The sequence below is a fragment of the Vulpes lagopus genome, chromosome 10 (genome assembly GCF_018345385.1).
Source record: "Vulpes lagopus strain Blue_001 chromosome 10, ASM1834538v1, whole genome shotgun sequence".
Taxonomy (NCBI): Eukaryota; Metazoa; Chordata; class Mammalia; order Carnivora; family Canidae; genus Vulpes; species Vulpes lagopus.
In genome coordinates, this window is record NC_054833.1 from 76667457 (window position 1) to 76686810 (window position 19354).

The 19354-nt window shown below is 39.3% G+C and overlaps 1 protein-coding gene across 10 annotated transcripts in view; it reads right to left on the minus strand.

Moving 5' to 3' along the window:
* Positions 1–19354, minus strand: part of FGGY (FGGY carbohydrate kinase domain containing) — a 412479-nt gene that overhangs the window by 118507 nt on the left and 274618 nt on the right. For 9 of the 10 annotated variants that reach the window (XM_041771241.1, XM_041771246.1, XM_041771243.1 and 6 more), the window contains one exon: positions 14215–14322. The exons of the other annotated variant lie outside the window; for it this stretch is intronic. In XM_041771241.1, the coding sequence (XP_041627175.1) occupies positions 14215–14322 (108 nt within the window). The remainder of the gene's footprint in view (positions 1–14214; positions 14323–19354) is intronic. 10 annotated transcript variants of the gene reach the window in all.

The following is a 19354-nucleotide window of genomic DNA, read 5'->3' on the forward strand; positions in this document are numbered from 1 at the left end:
GCACTCATTTCAAAAGCCTGGAGTGCCTGATCTTAGGGTTGATCTCTCTATTTATGTTCTATTTTCTAATGTATTTAGCATGGTATAGAACACAGTGTCCTATTAGTGGTTATTTGTTTCCCAGTGAAATAACCAGTTTAACCACAATGACCGTATTTGCCAAGTGGTTGCCTTAGAAATATAGACAGAGCTCGCCTAACTTTATGACTATTTTTTTATTTCCTTCATCTTCTCAGATTTCAGCTCTGAGAGCAAACAGAAAAGTCTACAAATGATATGGATAGGTAGGAAGCTTGTACTGGACAGAGTCAGATCTTCTTCAGGGTGGCTTTCTAGATCAAGAGGGAAAAGCCGTCTTCTGATATATAACTAGGGTTGACTTTTAGGTCCTTCCTTGTAAAGGTGGCATCTGCATTTGGAATACAGGAGAAATAGAAACATAACCCGCTATAACACAGAGATCATAAACGGGTAATACAAAGGGACATCTGGCCCACAGATGTATTTTACTTGGGTTCTATCATGCTTAAAAAAATCAGCCAATATTTTTAAATTGGGAGATTCCACTTGAAATCCAGATTTTGGTTTCTCCCAAAGAACTGGCATATGCAAGACATTAGGCCACCCATATTCCCCCACGGCAAGAGTCAGCTAGAGCCCAGGGATGACTGATCCCTTCACAAGGGACTGCACTGTTCAGTATGTAGAAGACCCTGTCACTCCCCACTTCCTCCCACAACAGACACCAGATTTCACCAATTTCTCAGTATGACCACACAAATGTTTTACTTGTAGGAGAAATCTATTTCTCTATGCCCATCTCTCTATGAAAGGAAGGAACATAAAATCATTCCCTAGAGTGCCATAAGTTGAAAGAAAAACTTCTCTATAAAAGTAAAAAAAAAAAAAAAGTTTGCCTAATCTGTTTATGCTGTCTGACTCCTTTAGGCATGTGAGTTTCCAACTCTCGAAACGGCGCAAACACAGACAGGAAGTCCTGAGACCCAAGTCAGTTCTGGCTTAGGTCTTGTTCTTAAACAAGACCATTTCTAATTCTTTCTCTACAACACTGAGTAAATTAATATGACAAATAGCCAAATGTTTGTAAAATCAGACAGAGCACTGCAGTGCCTGAGATCTCAAAACTGTGGGCACAGAGCTCATAGAGAGAGAAACACATGAAAAAGGCAAGCTTAGAATCCCAGAATTTTAGGTTCTATGATCATTTTGCTGAGGCAAAGCTATCTTATGGCATGGTGGGCTTTTCTCTGTTAAGACCAATTTTATGGAGCACCTGGCTCAGTGGTTGAGCATCTGCCTTTGGCTCAGGTTGTGATTTCAGAGTCCTGGGATCGAGTCCCACAAGAGGCTCCCTGCAGGGCACCTATATCTCCCTTTCTCTCTCTGCCTATGTCTCTACCTCTCTTTCTCTGTCTCTCGTGAAAAAATAAATAAAATCTAAAAAAAAAAATCAAAAACAATTTTATTGGTTGTCCTCAAATTTATTGAGGCTGTCTTCACCTTGCTTTGAAAAATGAAATCATTAGGCTCAGAGAAATGTTTGTCACTTGCCACAACTCTCTTTTGGCCATTTGCATTTACCTGAAATGTCCTTTTTTTCATCTCAGCTCTTCCAACTCTTTACTTAATCTCATCTCCTTATCTCAAAGCAAAAACATTTTGTCTGATTTTTCCCAGCCTTGAAATTCTCATAAAAATCTAATGGAAGAAGAAAGCCCAACCTAGACAATTTCTTTTATGTTGTTGGAAAGAATTGTGGGTTTCAATACTGAACAGCTCCTAAGAACAACAAACATTCCTGAAAGAAAACGTAAACTCTTTAATTTTTCCCCACAACTTTAATATTAGCTTGAGATAGAACAACTTCACTTATAAGTAGACAAATCCTGATTTAATCCAGAGCTACTTTGGTCAGTTTCATTCAACAACAAAGTTAATAGCTTTGTGTATTTTTATAGTTTATTGATTAATTCACTTATTCAGGAAACTAATGAGATATATGGCTATCCTATGCTAGGTATCACTCTAATAATTGAAGACACAAAGATAAATGAAAATCATTCCTCTCAAAAAGCTCTGCCTGTCATTGGAAAACAGGGCTGCCAATATTCAAATATGGTCTTGACTGATTATGCTCTTTATAGATTCCACAAATGTTTATTGAACTTTTATTCTGCTCTAGCCATAGTAACACAGGAGATCCAGTAGCCATAGAAAGGCAGCTTAAGACTTCATATAAATGCTACCCCAACCTCTGGGTGATCTCTGAGTTACATTATAAGCAGCCCAGCTAAAGCTGAAAGAACTCAACAGAGATTTCAGTAGGTGCTCATCACAGGAAAGACAAAACTTGAGAGTCTGAGTTCAACCAAATAAACTACCTGTTAAAAAAAAATACTCTTCAGAGGAATAAGAATAACCCAGTGTCTCTATAATTTATCAATCATAATATTCAAAATATGATCCAAAATTGCTAGCTATATAGAAAGAAGGAAAATGTAATCCATACTTAAGAGAAAAGCCATTTAATGGCCAATGATCCTGAGATGACACAGATGCTGGAATTAGATGGGAAGAATTCAGTAGTTTTGTCTAGATTTGTCTCCTGTCCAAGGGAAACAAAAGCAAAAATAAACTATTGGGACTACATCAAAATAAAAAGTTATTGTACAGCAGAAGAAGCAATCAATAAAACTGAAAGACAATCACTGAACAGGAGAAGATATTTGCAAAAGACATATCTGATAAGGGATTAATATCCAAAATATATGAAGAACTTACACAAATAGGTGAAGGGGTTTGAGAGTACATTTAACTTGCTGAGCACTAAGGAATATATGGAATTACTGAATCACTATATTGTATATCTGAAACTAATAGGATACTATGTTAACTATACTAGATTTAAAAGAAAATAAAGAATATATACATCTCAACACCAAAAACCTAAATAATCCAACTAAAAATGGGCAGAAGACCTAAACAGACATTTCTCTGAAGAAGACATACAGGTGGCTCACGACACATGGGATGGTGCTCAACATCACTCATCATCAGGGAAATGCAAATCAAAACCACAATGAGATAATCACCCCACAAACTGTTAGAATGGCTACAATAAAAAACACAAGAAATAACAAGTATTGGTAAGGAAGTGCAGAAAAGGAACCTCCATGCACGGTTGGTGGAAATGTAAATTGGTACAGCCACTATGGAAAACAGCAGGGAGGTTCCTCAAAGAATACAAAATAGAATTACCATATGATCTAGCAATTCTACTGTTGTGTATTTACCCAAAGAATACAAAAACACCAATTTGAAAAGACATATGCACCCTTAGCTTATTGCAACATTATTTACAATAGCCAAGATATGGAAGCAACCCAAGTTTCCACTGATAAATGAACAGATAAAGAAGTGGTGTATGTGTATACGTATATATATATATGTGATATATATGTATATGTATATATATGTATGTGTATACACACACACACAATATGGAATATTTCTCAGCCATAAGAAAGAATGAAATTCTGCCATTTGCAACAACATGGATAGAGCTAGAGGGTATACTGCTAAGTAAAATGTCAGAGGAAGACAATACTATATGACTTTACTTATATATGGAATTTAAGAAACAAAACAAATATACAAAAAAAAAAAAAGAGAGAGAGACAAACAAAAAACAGAACGAACTGATGATTACCAGAGGGATGGTAGGTGGGTGGGGGGATGGGTGAGACAGGTGAAGGGGATTAACAGTACACCATCATGATGAGCACTGAGTAATATATAGACTTGTTGAATCAGTGTATTGTATACCTGAAACTAATATAACACTGTATGCTAATTTTACCGAATATAAAAAAATAAAATCAACACAAACAAAAAATTCACCATATATCCTAAAAAGGAGGGGAGGTGAGAAGAGCACTACAAAACTGTTGCTTGATCTGAGCACTGGTATGTATTGACATTGTTGAAATTCAATAAATACTGCATAAATATCATGGCTCACCTTAATAAATATTTAAATAAATAATAAATAAATTTTAAAAATGAATTCAGTAGTTTAATAATGCTTTAGGATATGAAGGATAATATTCTCATGATAAATGGATAAGAAACAAAACTATGAAAAATGGAAATTCTAGTCTTTGAAAATGTAATATCTGAAATATTTAGTGGATAGGCCTCACAGCCAAGAGATCAGAGACAAAAGAGTCAATGAACTTGAAAACAGACTATTAGAGTGTATCTAATTGTGAGAGAGAAAGGAGGAGAGGGATGGAGGAGGCAACTGATACAGGGAGAGGGAAGAAGACAGAGAGAGAGGTGGGAGAGGCAGAGAGACAGACTGGAAAAAAAAAGTCCCTCATAGGTCTGTGGGACAATAGCCAAGGTTCTCAAATATATGCACTTTTGAGTCACAGTAGGAGGAATAAGAGCAGATGGGGCCTTGGTAACTGAGGTAGGGATGTTAGTATGGGTGCCAATGAGGATACCCATATAGAACATAGACACCCTCTGATGATATTAAGGGGCAAATATATGGCATCATCCCCCAAGGAAAGTACCTAAGCCAGGGGCGGTACTGGCTCATCAGGACCAAACCTCTACTGTATTTGATACATGAAGATCTTCCATATCTACTGCCTGTAAAACATTTGTCTTATTGCTCCTAGCTTCACATTGCTGATGTTTCTTACTACTACATTAGGAAATGTATTCCTGCATGGGCCACCACCTATGCTGAAGTTTACAATCACTCCAAATGCTGTGTCTGTGGAAAGCATCTTTTCCTGGGTCACTGGGAAACCATAATTCTAAGCACTTTCTTTTGTCTAATAGGTATATTAACCTTGTGTTGCTGTTTATACTGCTGGGATGGTATGTGGCTGCAATATTTACTTATATTTAAATAAATAAATACTAACAATTTCCCAAACTTGGTGAAAGACAGAAATTCACAAATTTATGAAGTTTATTAAACCTGGGAAAAGAAGGCTAAATCCAAAGAACACCACATGTGGGATACCATAATAAAAATCAAAGATTAAGAGAAAATAAAGAAAGTAGCAGAAGAAAAATAACATGCTTGTAGACATGGGAAAAATAATACATATGATGGTGCCAGGGTATAATACGGTAACATCTTTAAGTGCTGAAGGAAAACAAACAAACAAACCTGCCAACCAAGAATTCTATATTGAGCAAAAATTTCTTTCAAGATAGAAGGTAAAATAAATTCATTAAAAAAAATAAGAGATTTTTTTTCTTTTTTTCTTTTTTTGCCAGTACAGCTATAAGAGATGAATAAATGTTAAAGGAAACTCATCAGGCTGAAGGGAAATACCAGACAGATTTTCAAATTTTCAGAAAGAAATTTAGAAAAAGGGGAAATGCTGATTATGCAGGTAAATACAAAAGATAATGTTTGGTTCTGAGAATTCTTTGAAATACATATGATGGTTATGGATGGAACTGCATCACCTCTCAAAATTCAGATGAGAAGCCCAAACCCTCCATGTGTGACTGTATTTGGAAATGGGGACTTGATGGAAGTAAGTAAGGTCATAAAAGGTCATAAGGGTGGGCCCCGAATCCAATAGAATTGCTGTCCTTATAAGAAGAGCAAGGATCTCCAAAGCCCTCTCACTACATGCATGCGCCTGGAAAAGACCACGTGAGATCATGGTGGGAAGGCTGCTGTCTACAAGCCAGCAAGAGAGCTCTCATGAGAAATTGAACTTTCTAGCACTTTGATCATGGACTTTTAGCCTCCAAACTGTAAGAAAATGAGTGTTTAATTAACACTTAACAATAACACTTAATTAACACTTAAACACCCAGGTGTTTAAGCCTGGTTTAAGCCACCCAGGTGATGGTATTTTGTTATGGCACACTGGGAAGACTAATACATTATTTAAAGCAAAACGACATAGCAAAAACTACATTGTTGGACATAGAGCCTATGTAGCCATCACACATACTACAACCATAGCATAGAGAGTTGGGGGATGGCAAATGGAACTATAGAGTTGAATGCTTTTTATATTTTACATGAAATTATACAGCATACAGTCTAAATAGACTGAAAAGTTTAGGACGTTTATTGTATGTAATTTCTAAAGAAATAATTTTAAAAAGAAATTTAAAAAATCATGCCTAAAAAGCAAATAGGAGGATTAAAATGGAATTCTGAAAGCTGCAAGATATTTCAATAATCCAAAAAGATGGAAGAAAAGGAGAGACAGAGAAACAAAAAACAGAACCACTGGAGAAAACAAAGAGCAAAATGGAAGACCTAAATCCAACAATATTCATCTTTGCATTGAATTTTGGATGGTTTTAACACTGTAAATATCAAAGATTACAAGACTGCAGAAAAGCAAGACCCAACTATATACTGTGCATAAAATATGCACTTTACATAGAGTGGGACAGAGATAATGGTGTTTTGACTGATGGTGTAGAGAGTAAGGTTGAAAAAAGAAAAAACCAGATGGAGTGGTGATATACATTTTGGAGTTAGAATCCATAGGACTTTCTGACTGGATGTGGGCAGAGAAGGAAAAGGAGGAGTAAGGAATTAATCCAAATTTTCTGGCTTCAATAAAAATATAAATGAAGGTGGTCTTTACTCAGATGAAAACAAATAATTCAGGATCAACACAGAAAATATCAGTTACTAGAGTCAGAAAACGAATTCTGGAATCCTTCCTCCCCCTGCCTCCCTGATATTGAATCCATCTTCTTTCAATTGATAGCAATGCTATCCTTTAAAAACCTTGACCTCTCTCTCTTCTGTACACTTCATATCCAATCTATCAGCTCTACCTTCAAAATATATCCTCAAATACAATCACTCTTTACCAACTCCAATGCTACCATCCTCACGTCTTGGCTCTACACAGTAGCCTCTTTCTGGCATCCCTGCTTCTGTCTCCACCACCCTTACTCCACAGTTTATTCCCACCATAGCAGGCAGCAGTTTGAGTGATCTTTTGAAAACTACCTCGTATGTGTCATGTGCTCATTATTCTCCAGTGGCTTTCCATTGCACTCAGAGTAAAAGCCAAAATTCTAACAGTGGCCAATAATACAGCCCCAAATTACCTCGTGAACTTATTCCCTACAACTCTCATTTTGGTTCCCTCTGCTCCATCTTTGTGGCATCTTTGCTATTCCTGTAATACCGCAGGCAGGCAATCCTCCCTCAGGACCTTTGCACTGGTTTTTCCTTTGGCCTGGTATGTTCTTCCCCTAGGTTTCCAAAAGGCTAATAACTTCCTTCCCTTCCTTGTTGTTATGCTTGCATGTCACATCAAAAAGGCCTACTCTGACCATCTTATTTAAAATTTGAAACCGCTCACCTGAAACCATATTCCTACTTCCTCTTTTATTTTTAACAACTTATACCATAAAATAAACTGTACTACTTTCTCTTATTATTTATTTTGTAGAATGTAAGCTTGACAGGGAGCAGATTTTTGGAGTGGGGTGCAGTAGAAGCTGTTTTATTCCTTGCCTATTTCTCAGTCAGAATAGTACCATGAACGTAGGTGACTCAATAAATACTGATTGTTTAAATAAACATCACTCTAAAGAGTGACAGGGTCACATCTATGTGCTTTTGTCACAATTCTTAAAGAGGATGTTGTGGAATGTTTGTGTCCCTTCAAAATCATATGTTGAAATCCTAACCACCAGTGAGATGAATGTATTGGGGAGTGGGGCTTTGGAGAGGTGAGGAAGCATGAGGGTGGAGCCCTAACAAATGGGATTAACACCATTATAAGGGTTTGAAGAGACCAGAGTTCTCCCCTCCCACCATGTGATGATACAAGGAAAAGTCAGTCCTCTGCAACCTAAAAGAGGATCCTCACCAGAAACCAACCGCGCTGCTGCCTTGATTTTGGACTTCCAGCCTCTAGAGCTGTGAGAAGTAACTTTCTATTGTACATACATCACCCTGTCTGCAGCACTTTGTTACAGCGGCCAAATGAAGACACGGCTTAGAGAGGGAAGGATTAGAAGATTAGAAGGAAGAAGGTAATTAGGGAGCTGTGCAGGAATCCAGATGGGTACACAAAAAATACAGTGAAAGCCTGGGTAGGAGAGAACACAGAAGCATTTGTTTAATGCAGAGTTGGTCTCTATATCCATGAAGTCATTCCAATTAGTCAATGTGAAATGTGGGGGACACACCCAAGTCCATACATAGGTTCTGTCAATACTGATACACATGCTATTTTTTTCTCTCATGGCCTTACGAAGCCTGCCAACTGGCTTTGCTTCAATGTCCTCGAAAAGAAAGTCACACCAACTCACAATAATTGCTTCTCTGTACAAGACGAGTGTAAGGAAAACTAAAAAATGTACCTTCACAGAAGTCAGGTCGAGTTATGGAGAGTTCTGGGTCTTCTGGTAGCTGACTTGGGTTTGAACGAAAGCTTTCTCACTTGTAACTATTAAGATCTTGATCAAGTTAGCTTATTGTTCTGAACCTATCTATTCACTAGTAAAATGAACAGAACAACACTGACCATACAGACATGCTGTGCAGATTAGAGAGAATGCTAAATCTTAATAAAGGGCCTGAAAGTGTCCCATTGTAGATACTCTTAGTAGGCGGCAGGGGTGGGGCAACCTACCTCAAATGCCACACTGACTTAAAATTATCAGGCTTGTATCCCACCTTCCAAGTAGAGGATAAGCTATTAGAGGACAGGAGTCATGTGACTATATTCTTGCCTGGCCCAGAGTGATCACTGTACCATGAGGAAAGAATGAATGAATAAAGGAGTGAAATCACCACCTCCATCCATGCACAGCACTGTGCACAGTGCAAGTTCTCCATACCCTACTCATGGAGGACTGATGGACCTCTTGAGGCTCTAGCCCCAGGCTGAGTGGCAGTGGGGATGGAAGGGGAAAGAGGCCTCACAATGCACAAATGCTAAAATTCTGAGCACACAGCATCTTGCTACTTTGTGACACTGGAGCTCAAGCTCATATATTTAAATTCTGGGTTCAAACAATTCAAAAGTAGGGCACCTGGGTGCCTCAGTCAGTTAAGTGTTTGCCTTCGGTTCGGGTCATGATCCTGAGGTCCCGAGATCGAGCCTCACATCCGGGCTCCCTGCTCCACGGGAAGCCTGCTTCTCCTTCTCCCTCTGCCACTACCCCCTGCTTGTGCTCTCTCTCTGTCAAATAAATACATAAAATCTTAAAAAAAAAAAATCAAAGGTAACCCCCACCCAAGCCCAATTATTCCAGAAAGCCAAAGCCACCACAGAGGCAGCTTAGGAATTTGACTAAGCCTCCCTTACTCTACACCTCCCCCAATGAAAATGACTCCAAGTTAAGACAGACAAGAGTGCTTGCAGAGAGGGATGGCCAAAGTCCAGCTGGAAATCAGCTTCAGCATCTGGATGCAGTGACTGCATGGGCTGGTGTTCTATGGAAAAGGTCTGGGCAAAAAGCAAGGTTTTCTGCACAGCTATTCTGGAGAGAGTATTGACAAGCACGAGGCAATCCCTGCTGGGTGCCCAATTGATGCAACTAAAATCAATCATCCACTGGATGGAGGCATGTGCCCTTCTAAAAGGAAATAAGTGTCAGTAGCACAAGCTTGAAACGAGTGAAAAATGAATCCAAATCTTAGTCAAATGAAACTGCAAGAGGTCCAGAGCCAGAAAAGAGTCTATTCTGTTTTTTTTCTTTCCCCCTTCATCCTGAAGTTAACCAGATGGAGATTTTTTTTTTCCTCAGTACCAAGCTATTCACATACTTGGAATGAAGGATTTGCTTTGGGATGGAAGATCTTTTTTTTTTTTTTTTAATTGTAAAATTGAGACAAAATAGCTTTTTTTTTTTTCTTCCAAATCTAGAGTTTAGGTAATTTTTTCTTTTTTTTCTTCCCTTTTTGCTCCTCCTTCCTTTCCCTCTTCTCCTTTCTCTTCTGCTTCAGATGGTATGTTTGTGGTTGTGTGTTTAGAATCTACTGTGGACAATGTAATAATGGAGCAGACACTTGCAGACACAGCATATCAGAGATGTATATTTGAAACAACATAAAACATATAACTTCCTCTTACCGTATCCTATGTGAAAACAATGTGTTGTAAAACCAGAGATCAGAATTTCACAACAGACTACATGAGGATAAGTAAATGGAAAGGAATGGCAAACGGCAAGGGAACCACATAGAAAGGCCACTGGTGGTGCACTAGGAATCTCTCTGGGCTGGGCCTGCTACTCTGAGTATGCATTCTTCATCTATCAAATAGGAGTAACAACTTGTACCTATTTCACAGGGATTTTGAGAAGAGAATTAAATGAGATAGTATATGCAAAGCTCTTGGCATTGAGACTGGGAAATAAGCTTTCGAAATAAATATTAGGCATTGTGGTTATTATGAATCCCATTCAAGGATTAACAAGATTATGTATATAAATCCTTTCCACAGAAAAATATTCTCAATAAAGTAGGATTTTTATTACTATTTTAATCACTATTATTCTTATTTTATCTCTTTATTCTATAGGTTGTTTCTGTCTCTTTGCTTGCCTTCTTTGGACTAGACTGTGGCTCTACCGGGTAATCTGCTCTGTTCTTGATTTAGATTTTGCCCCATCATGCTAGCTTCTGGATTTCCCAAGATTTTGCTCTCCATAATCCACAGGTCAATCATGCTCCACTTGTATGGCCAATGAAACTATTAAGTAGAGTTGTCCAAAGTGTAACTCCAAGTGAAGCTTGGTTGGTGATGGGGCAAAAGCAACTAACTAGGCCGATGATTCCCATAACTCCTATCAAAAGTCATAGTAGACTATTAGAAAGATTTTATTAATGGCCAGATAGAGGTCACATTTTTATTTAAATTCAGGCTCATGAAACAGGCATAACCAATTCTTATCCACAAAGATATGTCATAATGTTTGGGCAAAGATGGCTTATATCCATAGCAACAGAGCAAACTTTGAGCCAAATACTGCAGAAAGTATTTCCAGACTGACACAGATGTTCAATTTGCATATTAAGTCTCTGAAAACCTGTTGATAGACAGCTTCGTGGACAATGCATCATGCACAAAGAGTTGGTTTACTGGATCATTATCCTTATTTAAAAAAAAAAAAAAGAAAAAAGCCTCTGGATTGTGTCATCTATGAGTTCTGGGTCTGCGAAGGGTGATCAGACTATGCTGCAGGGTTGAAACAGGCTATATTTCAGTAATGGGTTTTCCATGTGTCACAGAAAGGGAATGGATATTTAAGTTAAAAGTTGTGTAAACATATGACACTCATTTAAATAGGAGAGTATAAAGCCCGAGTCCCCTGGCACCTTCATACAGCAATGTCAATATCTCAACTTCTCTAGCAATGGGTTATTAAGACCAATCAGATGTCTTTATTTTATAGACACTGAGCTGCCCTACTAGACAATGAGCTCCTCAAAGCCAGGGTCTGAGGGAAGTCTCATTCATTAATTTATGTCTGTAGCCTGGCACTAGAGCAAGCACACAGAACATGTGCTTCAAATCCAGTCATCCACCTATGTTTCCACCGACTTTGAAAGAGAGTATGAGGCAGCTAAGTATAAAATAGCAATGTACTAAGAAATGGAAACAATGATGATTTGCATCCATAGCCAGCTTTGGACCTGATCACTTATAATTTGGTTGAACATTTAGAACAATTGGTACAAGACTGAGACCATAAACAGACGATCTCAGTGTAACCCAGCAAATATGAGATTGGCTAACTGAGCCTAGGTCTCATTTTCCTTTGCCTTCCACATGTAATCCCTCCAAGGCTTGCTGATTTCCTGACCTCAGTTCTCAGTCATCATTGCCACTGTCCTCATTCAAGCCCGTATGGCTTTCTGTCTGTGGACTAACCTACTACAATTGGTCTCCCCACCTTCAGCCATGTGCTCTCCAGCCTTCTTCCTTATGGCTGCTAGCCAGAGTTTGTACATTTTTTTTTAAAAGATGTTATTTACTTATTCATGAGAGAAACAGAGACATAGGCAAAAGGAGAGGCAGGCTCCCTGAAGGGAGCCTGATGTGGGACTCAATCCCAGGACCCCGGGATCACGCCCTGAGCCAAAGGCAGACGCTCAAACACTGAGCCACCCAGGTGTCCCCAGAGTTTGTACCACTGAGATCTGAACATGTGCATCCATTCTTCCAACCTTTCACTGCTTCCCCTTGGGCTACCAGACAAAGATCAGTTCCTTAGGATGTTCCACAGGGACTTAGGATGTGGTTCCCCCTGAGCTCTAGCTTTTTTTTTTTTTAAGATTTTATTTATTCATTCATGAAAGACAGAGAGAGAGAGAGAGAGAGAGAGAGAGAGAGAGAGAGAGAGAGGCAGAGACACAGGCAGAGGGAGAAGCAGGCTCCATACAAGGAGCCTGATGTGGGACTCGATCCTGGGACTCCAGGATCATGCCCTGGGCCAAAGGCAGGCACTAAACCACCGAGACACCCAGGGATCCCCAGCGCTAACTTTTATTATAAGCCATTCTTCTAAGAAAAGTTTATGCCACAGCTGAAACTTTGGACTATGTGCAATTATCTCAAATATGCCTGTTATTTCTCACTCCCATATTTTTGTTCCTACACCAGAAGATGCAGGAACTCAGCATAAACTCTGCAAAGAGTTTTTTAACCTAGCTTTATGCCAACTCCATGCCTTGTCCCTCTGGTATAGTATTCATCTCACTTTTACGGGTCTTGTATCTTTCCTATTAGAAAACCTCATGGAGGGTATTATGCTGAGTGAAATAAGTCAATCGGAGAAGGACAAACAGTGTATGTTCTCATTCATTTGGGGAATATAAATAATAGTGAAAGGGAATATAAAGGAAGGGAAAAGAAATGTTGGGAAATATCAGGAAGGGAGACAGAACATAAAGACTCCTAACTCGGGGAAACGAACTAGGGGTGGTGGAAGGGGAGGAGGGCGGGCGGTAGAGGGGAATGGGTGACGGGCACTGAGGCGGACACTTGACGGGATGAGCACTGGGTGTTTTTCTGTATGTTGGTAAATTGAACACCAATAAAAATTAATTAAAAAAAAAAAGAAAACCTCATGGATTCAACAATTTTTTAAAAATTCAATTAGCCAACATATAGTACATCATTAATTTCAAGTGAAGAGTTCAGTAATTTATCAGTTCCATATAATACTCAAAACCCAGTGCTCATCACATCAGGTGCCCTCTTTAATGCCCTTCAGCCAGTTACCCTATTCCCCTTCACCTTCCTTCCAGCAGCCCTCAGTTTGTTTCCCAGAGTTAAGAGTCTCTCATGGTTTGTCTCCCTCTCTGATTTCTTCCCATTCAGTTTTCCCTCCCTACCCCTATGACCTTCTGTGCTGTTTCTTATATTCCACATAGGAGTGATATGTATATTCCACCATAAGATAATTGTCTTTCTTGGACTGACTCATTAATCAAATTTTTATCAAGCACCTTCTATGAACTGAGATGGAAGCAAAGAACAATGCTTTCAGGCACTGAGCTAGAAGCAAGAAAAAGTATGATATGGCTCTTGCTTTTAAGGAGCTCATAGATTTCTGGAAATGACAGATTAGTAAACCATTAAGAATAATAGAATACTTTAAGTAGAGTTGTATGTTAAAGGACAAGTAAAATTATCCAAGTGGTAACTCTCTGAGCAGGGAAAAAACACATCCAAAGGCGCAGAAGAGTAGAATAACATAAGCCATGAGGAAGTTGTGGGCAGGGTAATCTAGTCTTAGTGGCAAGTATATGAATGGGACTGGAGGGGAAGAGCCACGAAAGGTATGATGTGTCCATATAACTATCTATCTCCAGGGGTATGGAGAACTACTGAAGAATTTCAGCTGGTGAGTTACATGGTCTTTTTTTACAATGTAGAATATCACTTTCACTGCCATGAAAAAAAAAAAAAGGATTTTTGTGTGAAAGATAGGTGACAAGATGGGTTAGTCATCATTGCCTGGACCAATTTCCTTTGGCAAATACATGCTGCCTATGCACCATATGTTAGGCTGTACACTAAGAGAAAGCTAATTCTTCTGATTTTAGCAGCCTGCAAATCTTCCAGATACTGGGTATATGGATAGTGTGACAAAATGGGCTGGTCAAGGCTAGAAAACATTTAAACCCAGGTTGAGAAAGTGTCAACTTACCAATTTTCCAGTAACACTCTGACCACCTTCATTCAGCCAGAACCCAGGGATCATGGCTGAGAAATAAGGGCCCCACACCCCTGGTACAAAGATTGGGTCTTTGCTGATCTGAAAAGAAAAAGGCAAAGTAAATGAAAATAACTGATGCTCAGGACTAGAAGCCTTACCCTCCTCCCATCCGATGTTTCTATGACCATGAAATTCAATTTCTCATTAAATATCTTCTTTGGTAAGAGTCATTCCTTCCAAAGGAAGGGCATGGCTTCATCTTTGGAGGCCTTGCTGATAAAGTCATTCAGATGTTAGGGTAGTAAAAGAGATCTTTTTGAAAGAAACTGATGAGACATTTCTTTGCTGGCTCCCTCTCTGTAGCAGACACATTGCAAAAATGGTGCCCATTCTCTATCCTCCATGTATCCAACCCCTTTGCAATATGACTTTGCAGCTCCTCTCATTAACAGGTGGAGTCCCTACCCCTTGAGTTTGGGTCAGCCTGGTGACTTGTTTTGGCTAACAGAATGAGATGGAAGTGACACCATGCCAATTTTCCAGGCTTAGGCCTCAAGAGGACTGTGTGCTTCTATTCTTCTTGGTTCTCTACCTTTGCCAGAAGAGCTGAGAGTAGCCTGCTGGGTGGAAGAATAAGCAACAGAGCTGAGTCTGCCCCAATATAGCAAGTGACATCTCACATACAAGAGATAACCCAAACAAGATCAGCAAATCATCCTAATCAACCAGCACTAACAAGCCCAGATCACCAGACTCATCCAGACAACTGGTGACAATCTTAGTGACATACAACAAGATGTGTATTTTTGTTTACAACTCTAAGATTGTGTGTTTATCACCTAGCATTTCTGTAGTAACAGATAACTGGTACATTCCCTTCCTTCTACACTTACTAGTCAACTAATAGCATGCCATCTCCCTCTCTTGGGAGCTGGGGATACAGAGATGAATCAGAGTTTCTGTCTTCAAGAAGCTACCCACCTAGAGGGGAGCTCTACAAGTAAATAGACAAATAGCATACAGTGTGGTACATAGGATGGTAAAGACACAACACAAAATGTTATGGAGGGGCAGAGGGGGTAAGGCATGAATGGTCTCAGAGAACACAACATCGCTTAGATATAGGATTGAGCCAGGCATGTTAAATCAAGGGAATGGCTTGAACAAAACCATATTTCAGATTGAGGAGATGCATAGTTAAAGGTGAGGAGTGGGGAGGAAAAGTGAGTGAGGCATATCAGGTCTACTCCCACATACCTTCTGGACAGGCAGCAAACCTATTCATTCATTTGTTCTACAAATATTTATTCAGCCCTTATCATATGCTTGGTACTATGTCACATCCCAGGGATATAGAAATGAACTGAATATTCATGATTTCTGCCCTCATGAAATTTATAGTCCAGCATTTTAGCACAGGAACAAACTTTCTTTAAATGTCTTGACCTGCACTATTCCAGTTCCCTTTTTACTAAACCAGCTAGTCCTCAAATCAGTAGGATTTCCAACCCTCAAACAGAAAGGAAGTGAAGACATGGGAACAACACAACACTGTTAACTTTAAATTCCGTGAAATAAAGATAATTTATGAAAAGGGACACTTAGCACCTAAAATAGGAAGAATGTCAGGGAAAAAAGAGATTTTTGCAAGAAAAGACAGTTCGGCTTACGTTGACATATCCACTCACTTCCTTATTGGCTCAGCAGATGTTTTCTGAATCCTCACTGTGATCCCATCTGCACCAAGCATTGGTAATGAATGTCAAACAAAACAGCTTAGGCCCTGCCCTCATGAAGCATTCTATCTTGAGATGGGGACAGATGAGAGTGATCATTCAAGTTTGACCAGGAATCTCCTAGGCTTAGCACTAAAGGTCTTGTGTCCTAGAAAACCCTTTCGTCCTAGGCAAATGGGACAAATCATGGGGCACTCTCAGATAGATATTAATCAGATCATCACACGAATGTGTAATTATAAATTGTGGTAAATGGATGAAAATCAAAGGGTACTGTAAGAGCAAGTAAGTGAGGCACCTAATCTAGTCTAGGGGTCACAGAGGCTTTTTTCAGGAAGCAATATTTGAATTAAGGTGTAAATCATACACAGAAGTTGTGAGGGTGTGTGAGTATATGTATGAGCATGTGTATGTGTATGTTTGTGTATGTGTATAGGACATGGAGACTGTTCCAGCCAAAAGGAGCACACACAAATGGTCTTTGTTTTTGTCACTTTGTCTTTGTCCATGAAAATTTCTCACATGCTGGGCCTAGGCATTACTCATCCTACAGTGTCTTTGGGGTGAATAAGACAGCTCATGTTCACAACCACTTAGAAACCAGTGTTTGAACAGGTGGATAGATAACCACCAAAGTCAAGTCATCTCTTGTCATGTCCTGCACCCCCTCCTCTTCTAGCACTATTAGCCCCATTTGATAGATTAGCCTCAGAGAAGATGATGTATAAGATGTCCACGGTCACACAGTCACTGCTCAAGGTGGGATTTGAACCCAGGCAGATGTTGGCCTCCAATCGTATGGCATATTTTATTTTTCACTTGTATACATAAATTTGTTTGGAAGATTATATATCACCCCCCACCCCATGTCACAATTTATTTAAGCTTGTTACTGAGTCAGCTGCAGGAGAGCTTCATTGGAAGATGAGGGTCTGCTGCTCAGAAATGTCAAGTGATGGCTTTGCCTTGCTCTGTCCAGGGAGAAAATTTTGAGCTGTTTGTGCTCACTCTTTTGAAATGGCACATGCTTCTCATAAGACATCTGAGTAAAGCAAGGAAACCAACACACAGAAATATGTTTCCCACAGCATTTCCAATCACTTCTAAACTCTATGTTCTTGGAGAAAACAAGTAATAGTTTGTTTTAAGAGAGAGAGAGAAAGAGAAGCACATTTGTATATATCTGTGTGCTTTAATCCTTTGCAATAGACCTAAATATTTAAGGATATTTTTGTGAAAGCCCTTTCCCATGCTGATGGCTATCTTGGCCTGGAGGTTGCTCTGTTCCCAAAGAAGGGAGTTCATTTAACTCCACTGATAATAATTGTCTGTATAGAACATTGATTTCCTAGTAATAGTGGTCCTGCTGGCAATCACAACAGCCAAAATTGACTGGGTACTTATTAAAGGCCTTATTCTAAGCATACGATAAGAATTAAACCACTTAACTCTCATAAAAACCCTTAGGGAAGATTCCATCACTATTCCTACTGTATAGATGTGTAAATTAAAGCAGAGAGAGTTTAATTCCATGTCCAAGGTTATGAAAATGCAAAGCAGCCAGGCACCACACTCTGCAGGTTCTATATTTGTCTCTGCCAAAGCATGGTCTTATTTTCAGGCTACCATTGCTTCTTTGAATCTTTCTTTGCCTCTTAAGGGTAGAAAGCAAGGGCCATCACAACTAACATAGACTCACTCAAATGGAACACACCTGTCGGCCTTGATGACAAGTTAGGGAATCTGCATTTCTAAAAAGCTTTTGATAAATTTTCCCCAAAAGGCTTGTGAAGAGCAGAGGAAGAGAGCATGGGTTGAGTCAAAGACCTATCTTGATTCTATTCCACCCTGCCATATTCCAGCCAAGGGATCTTACACGATCCTTCATCTTTCTGGGCCTCAGTTGCCCCAATTAAAAAACAAGAGGGTCAATATGAATGTTGGAGGACTTTGGTGAAGATAGAATAAGCTGTCAACTACAAACAGCTTACCATATATATTCAATACCAAATACACGTGAGTTCTCCTTGAAATGAAGCTCGTGTGATGGAACAGTAAGGTGACAGGACTGAATGACCACAGCCAGAAGTAATTATGACCAGGTAAGAAGGTCTCTAGATTTGCTCGTGGTCTGATTTAGTCACCATTCTTACCCATGAAGTAGAAAATGATACAGAAGTAAAGCTTATCATATTTTCAGATGGTATAAAGATGGGAGGATATTATGCTCCATTTTATGGAGCATGTCCAAATTAAGATTCAAAATTACTTCAAAGAGCTAGAACAGCAAGCAAAATACAAGAAACTAGCTAACATTTGTTGAATTGTATTGTTAAACATCCATACTTAAAAGCTACCGGAAATATTCTCTTCCATAATATTCCTTTTCATGGGTGGGGTGGCACATGAGTATTCAATTTGGTAGGGTCTAAACACTATGTACACATGTGCCATATTCTTTATTTATGTGGGATAGGGAATAAAATTATAGAAACCGGCAGTGATACAAAACATTTGGTTGCACACCATATGCCAGGCACTGAGATCAGCATCCAGCCTATAAAAATAATAAAGTTAAATAATAATAACAATAACAATTACTAGTAAGGCATGGCCCCTTTCCTCAAAGGGCTCCTCGTCTATAACCAGGCAGACAAGTGGTGGAAATTTAGAAATTACGAAAAAGCGCGCTAAGTATTACAGTAAAGTAGGGAGGAGTGTGGTAGAAATCGAAGCTGCGGGCACTTTCCAGAGGTGGCCACAGGGGAGCTAGGCCTGGATGGAGATGTAAGTGTTCCCTTACGTAAAGGAGGGTAGCCCAGGCAGAAATGATTGAGCGGGCAAGGCTCACACTCATGAAGCTGTACAAGCATTTTGGTTTTCACGAGGGCTTAAAGTTCTGAATTTTACTTTAAATAGAAAGTCATGGGGCACGCGGTGGCTCAGCAGTTGAGCATCTGCCTTCAGCCCAGGGTGTGATCCTGGAGTCCCGGGATCGAGTCCCACATCGGGCTCCCTCCATGGAGCCTGCTTCTCCCTCTGCCTGTGTCTCTGTCTCTCATGAATAAACAAATAAAATCTTTTTTTTTTTTTTTAAGTCATAAGGTTTGAAGGATTGGTATATTTTTGTACTAATATACCCTACTGTTCGTCAAAAATTTAATTTTTAAAAAAGCCACGGCTTTTGAAAAGGAAAAAAAACGTCTCAGGGAACTAAGTCAGGCAATGACAGTAAGAAATAATCATATAGAAATAAAGATAATAGTAAGAAACAATAAAAGAGTAATTGCTAACAGTTATTGTGGGCTTATAACATGCCAAATAGTCTCCTAGGCTCTTTACAGACATCCTATCATTTAATACTCATGACAGCCCAGTGAGATAGGTCCTATTAT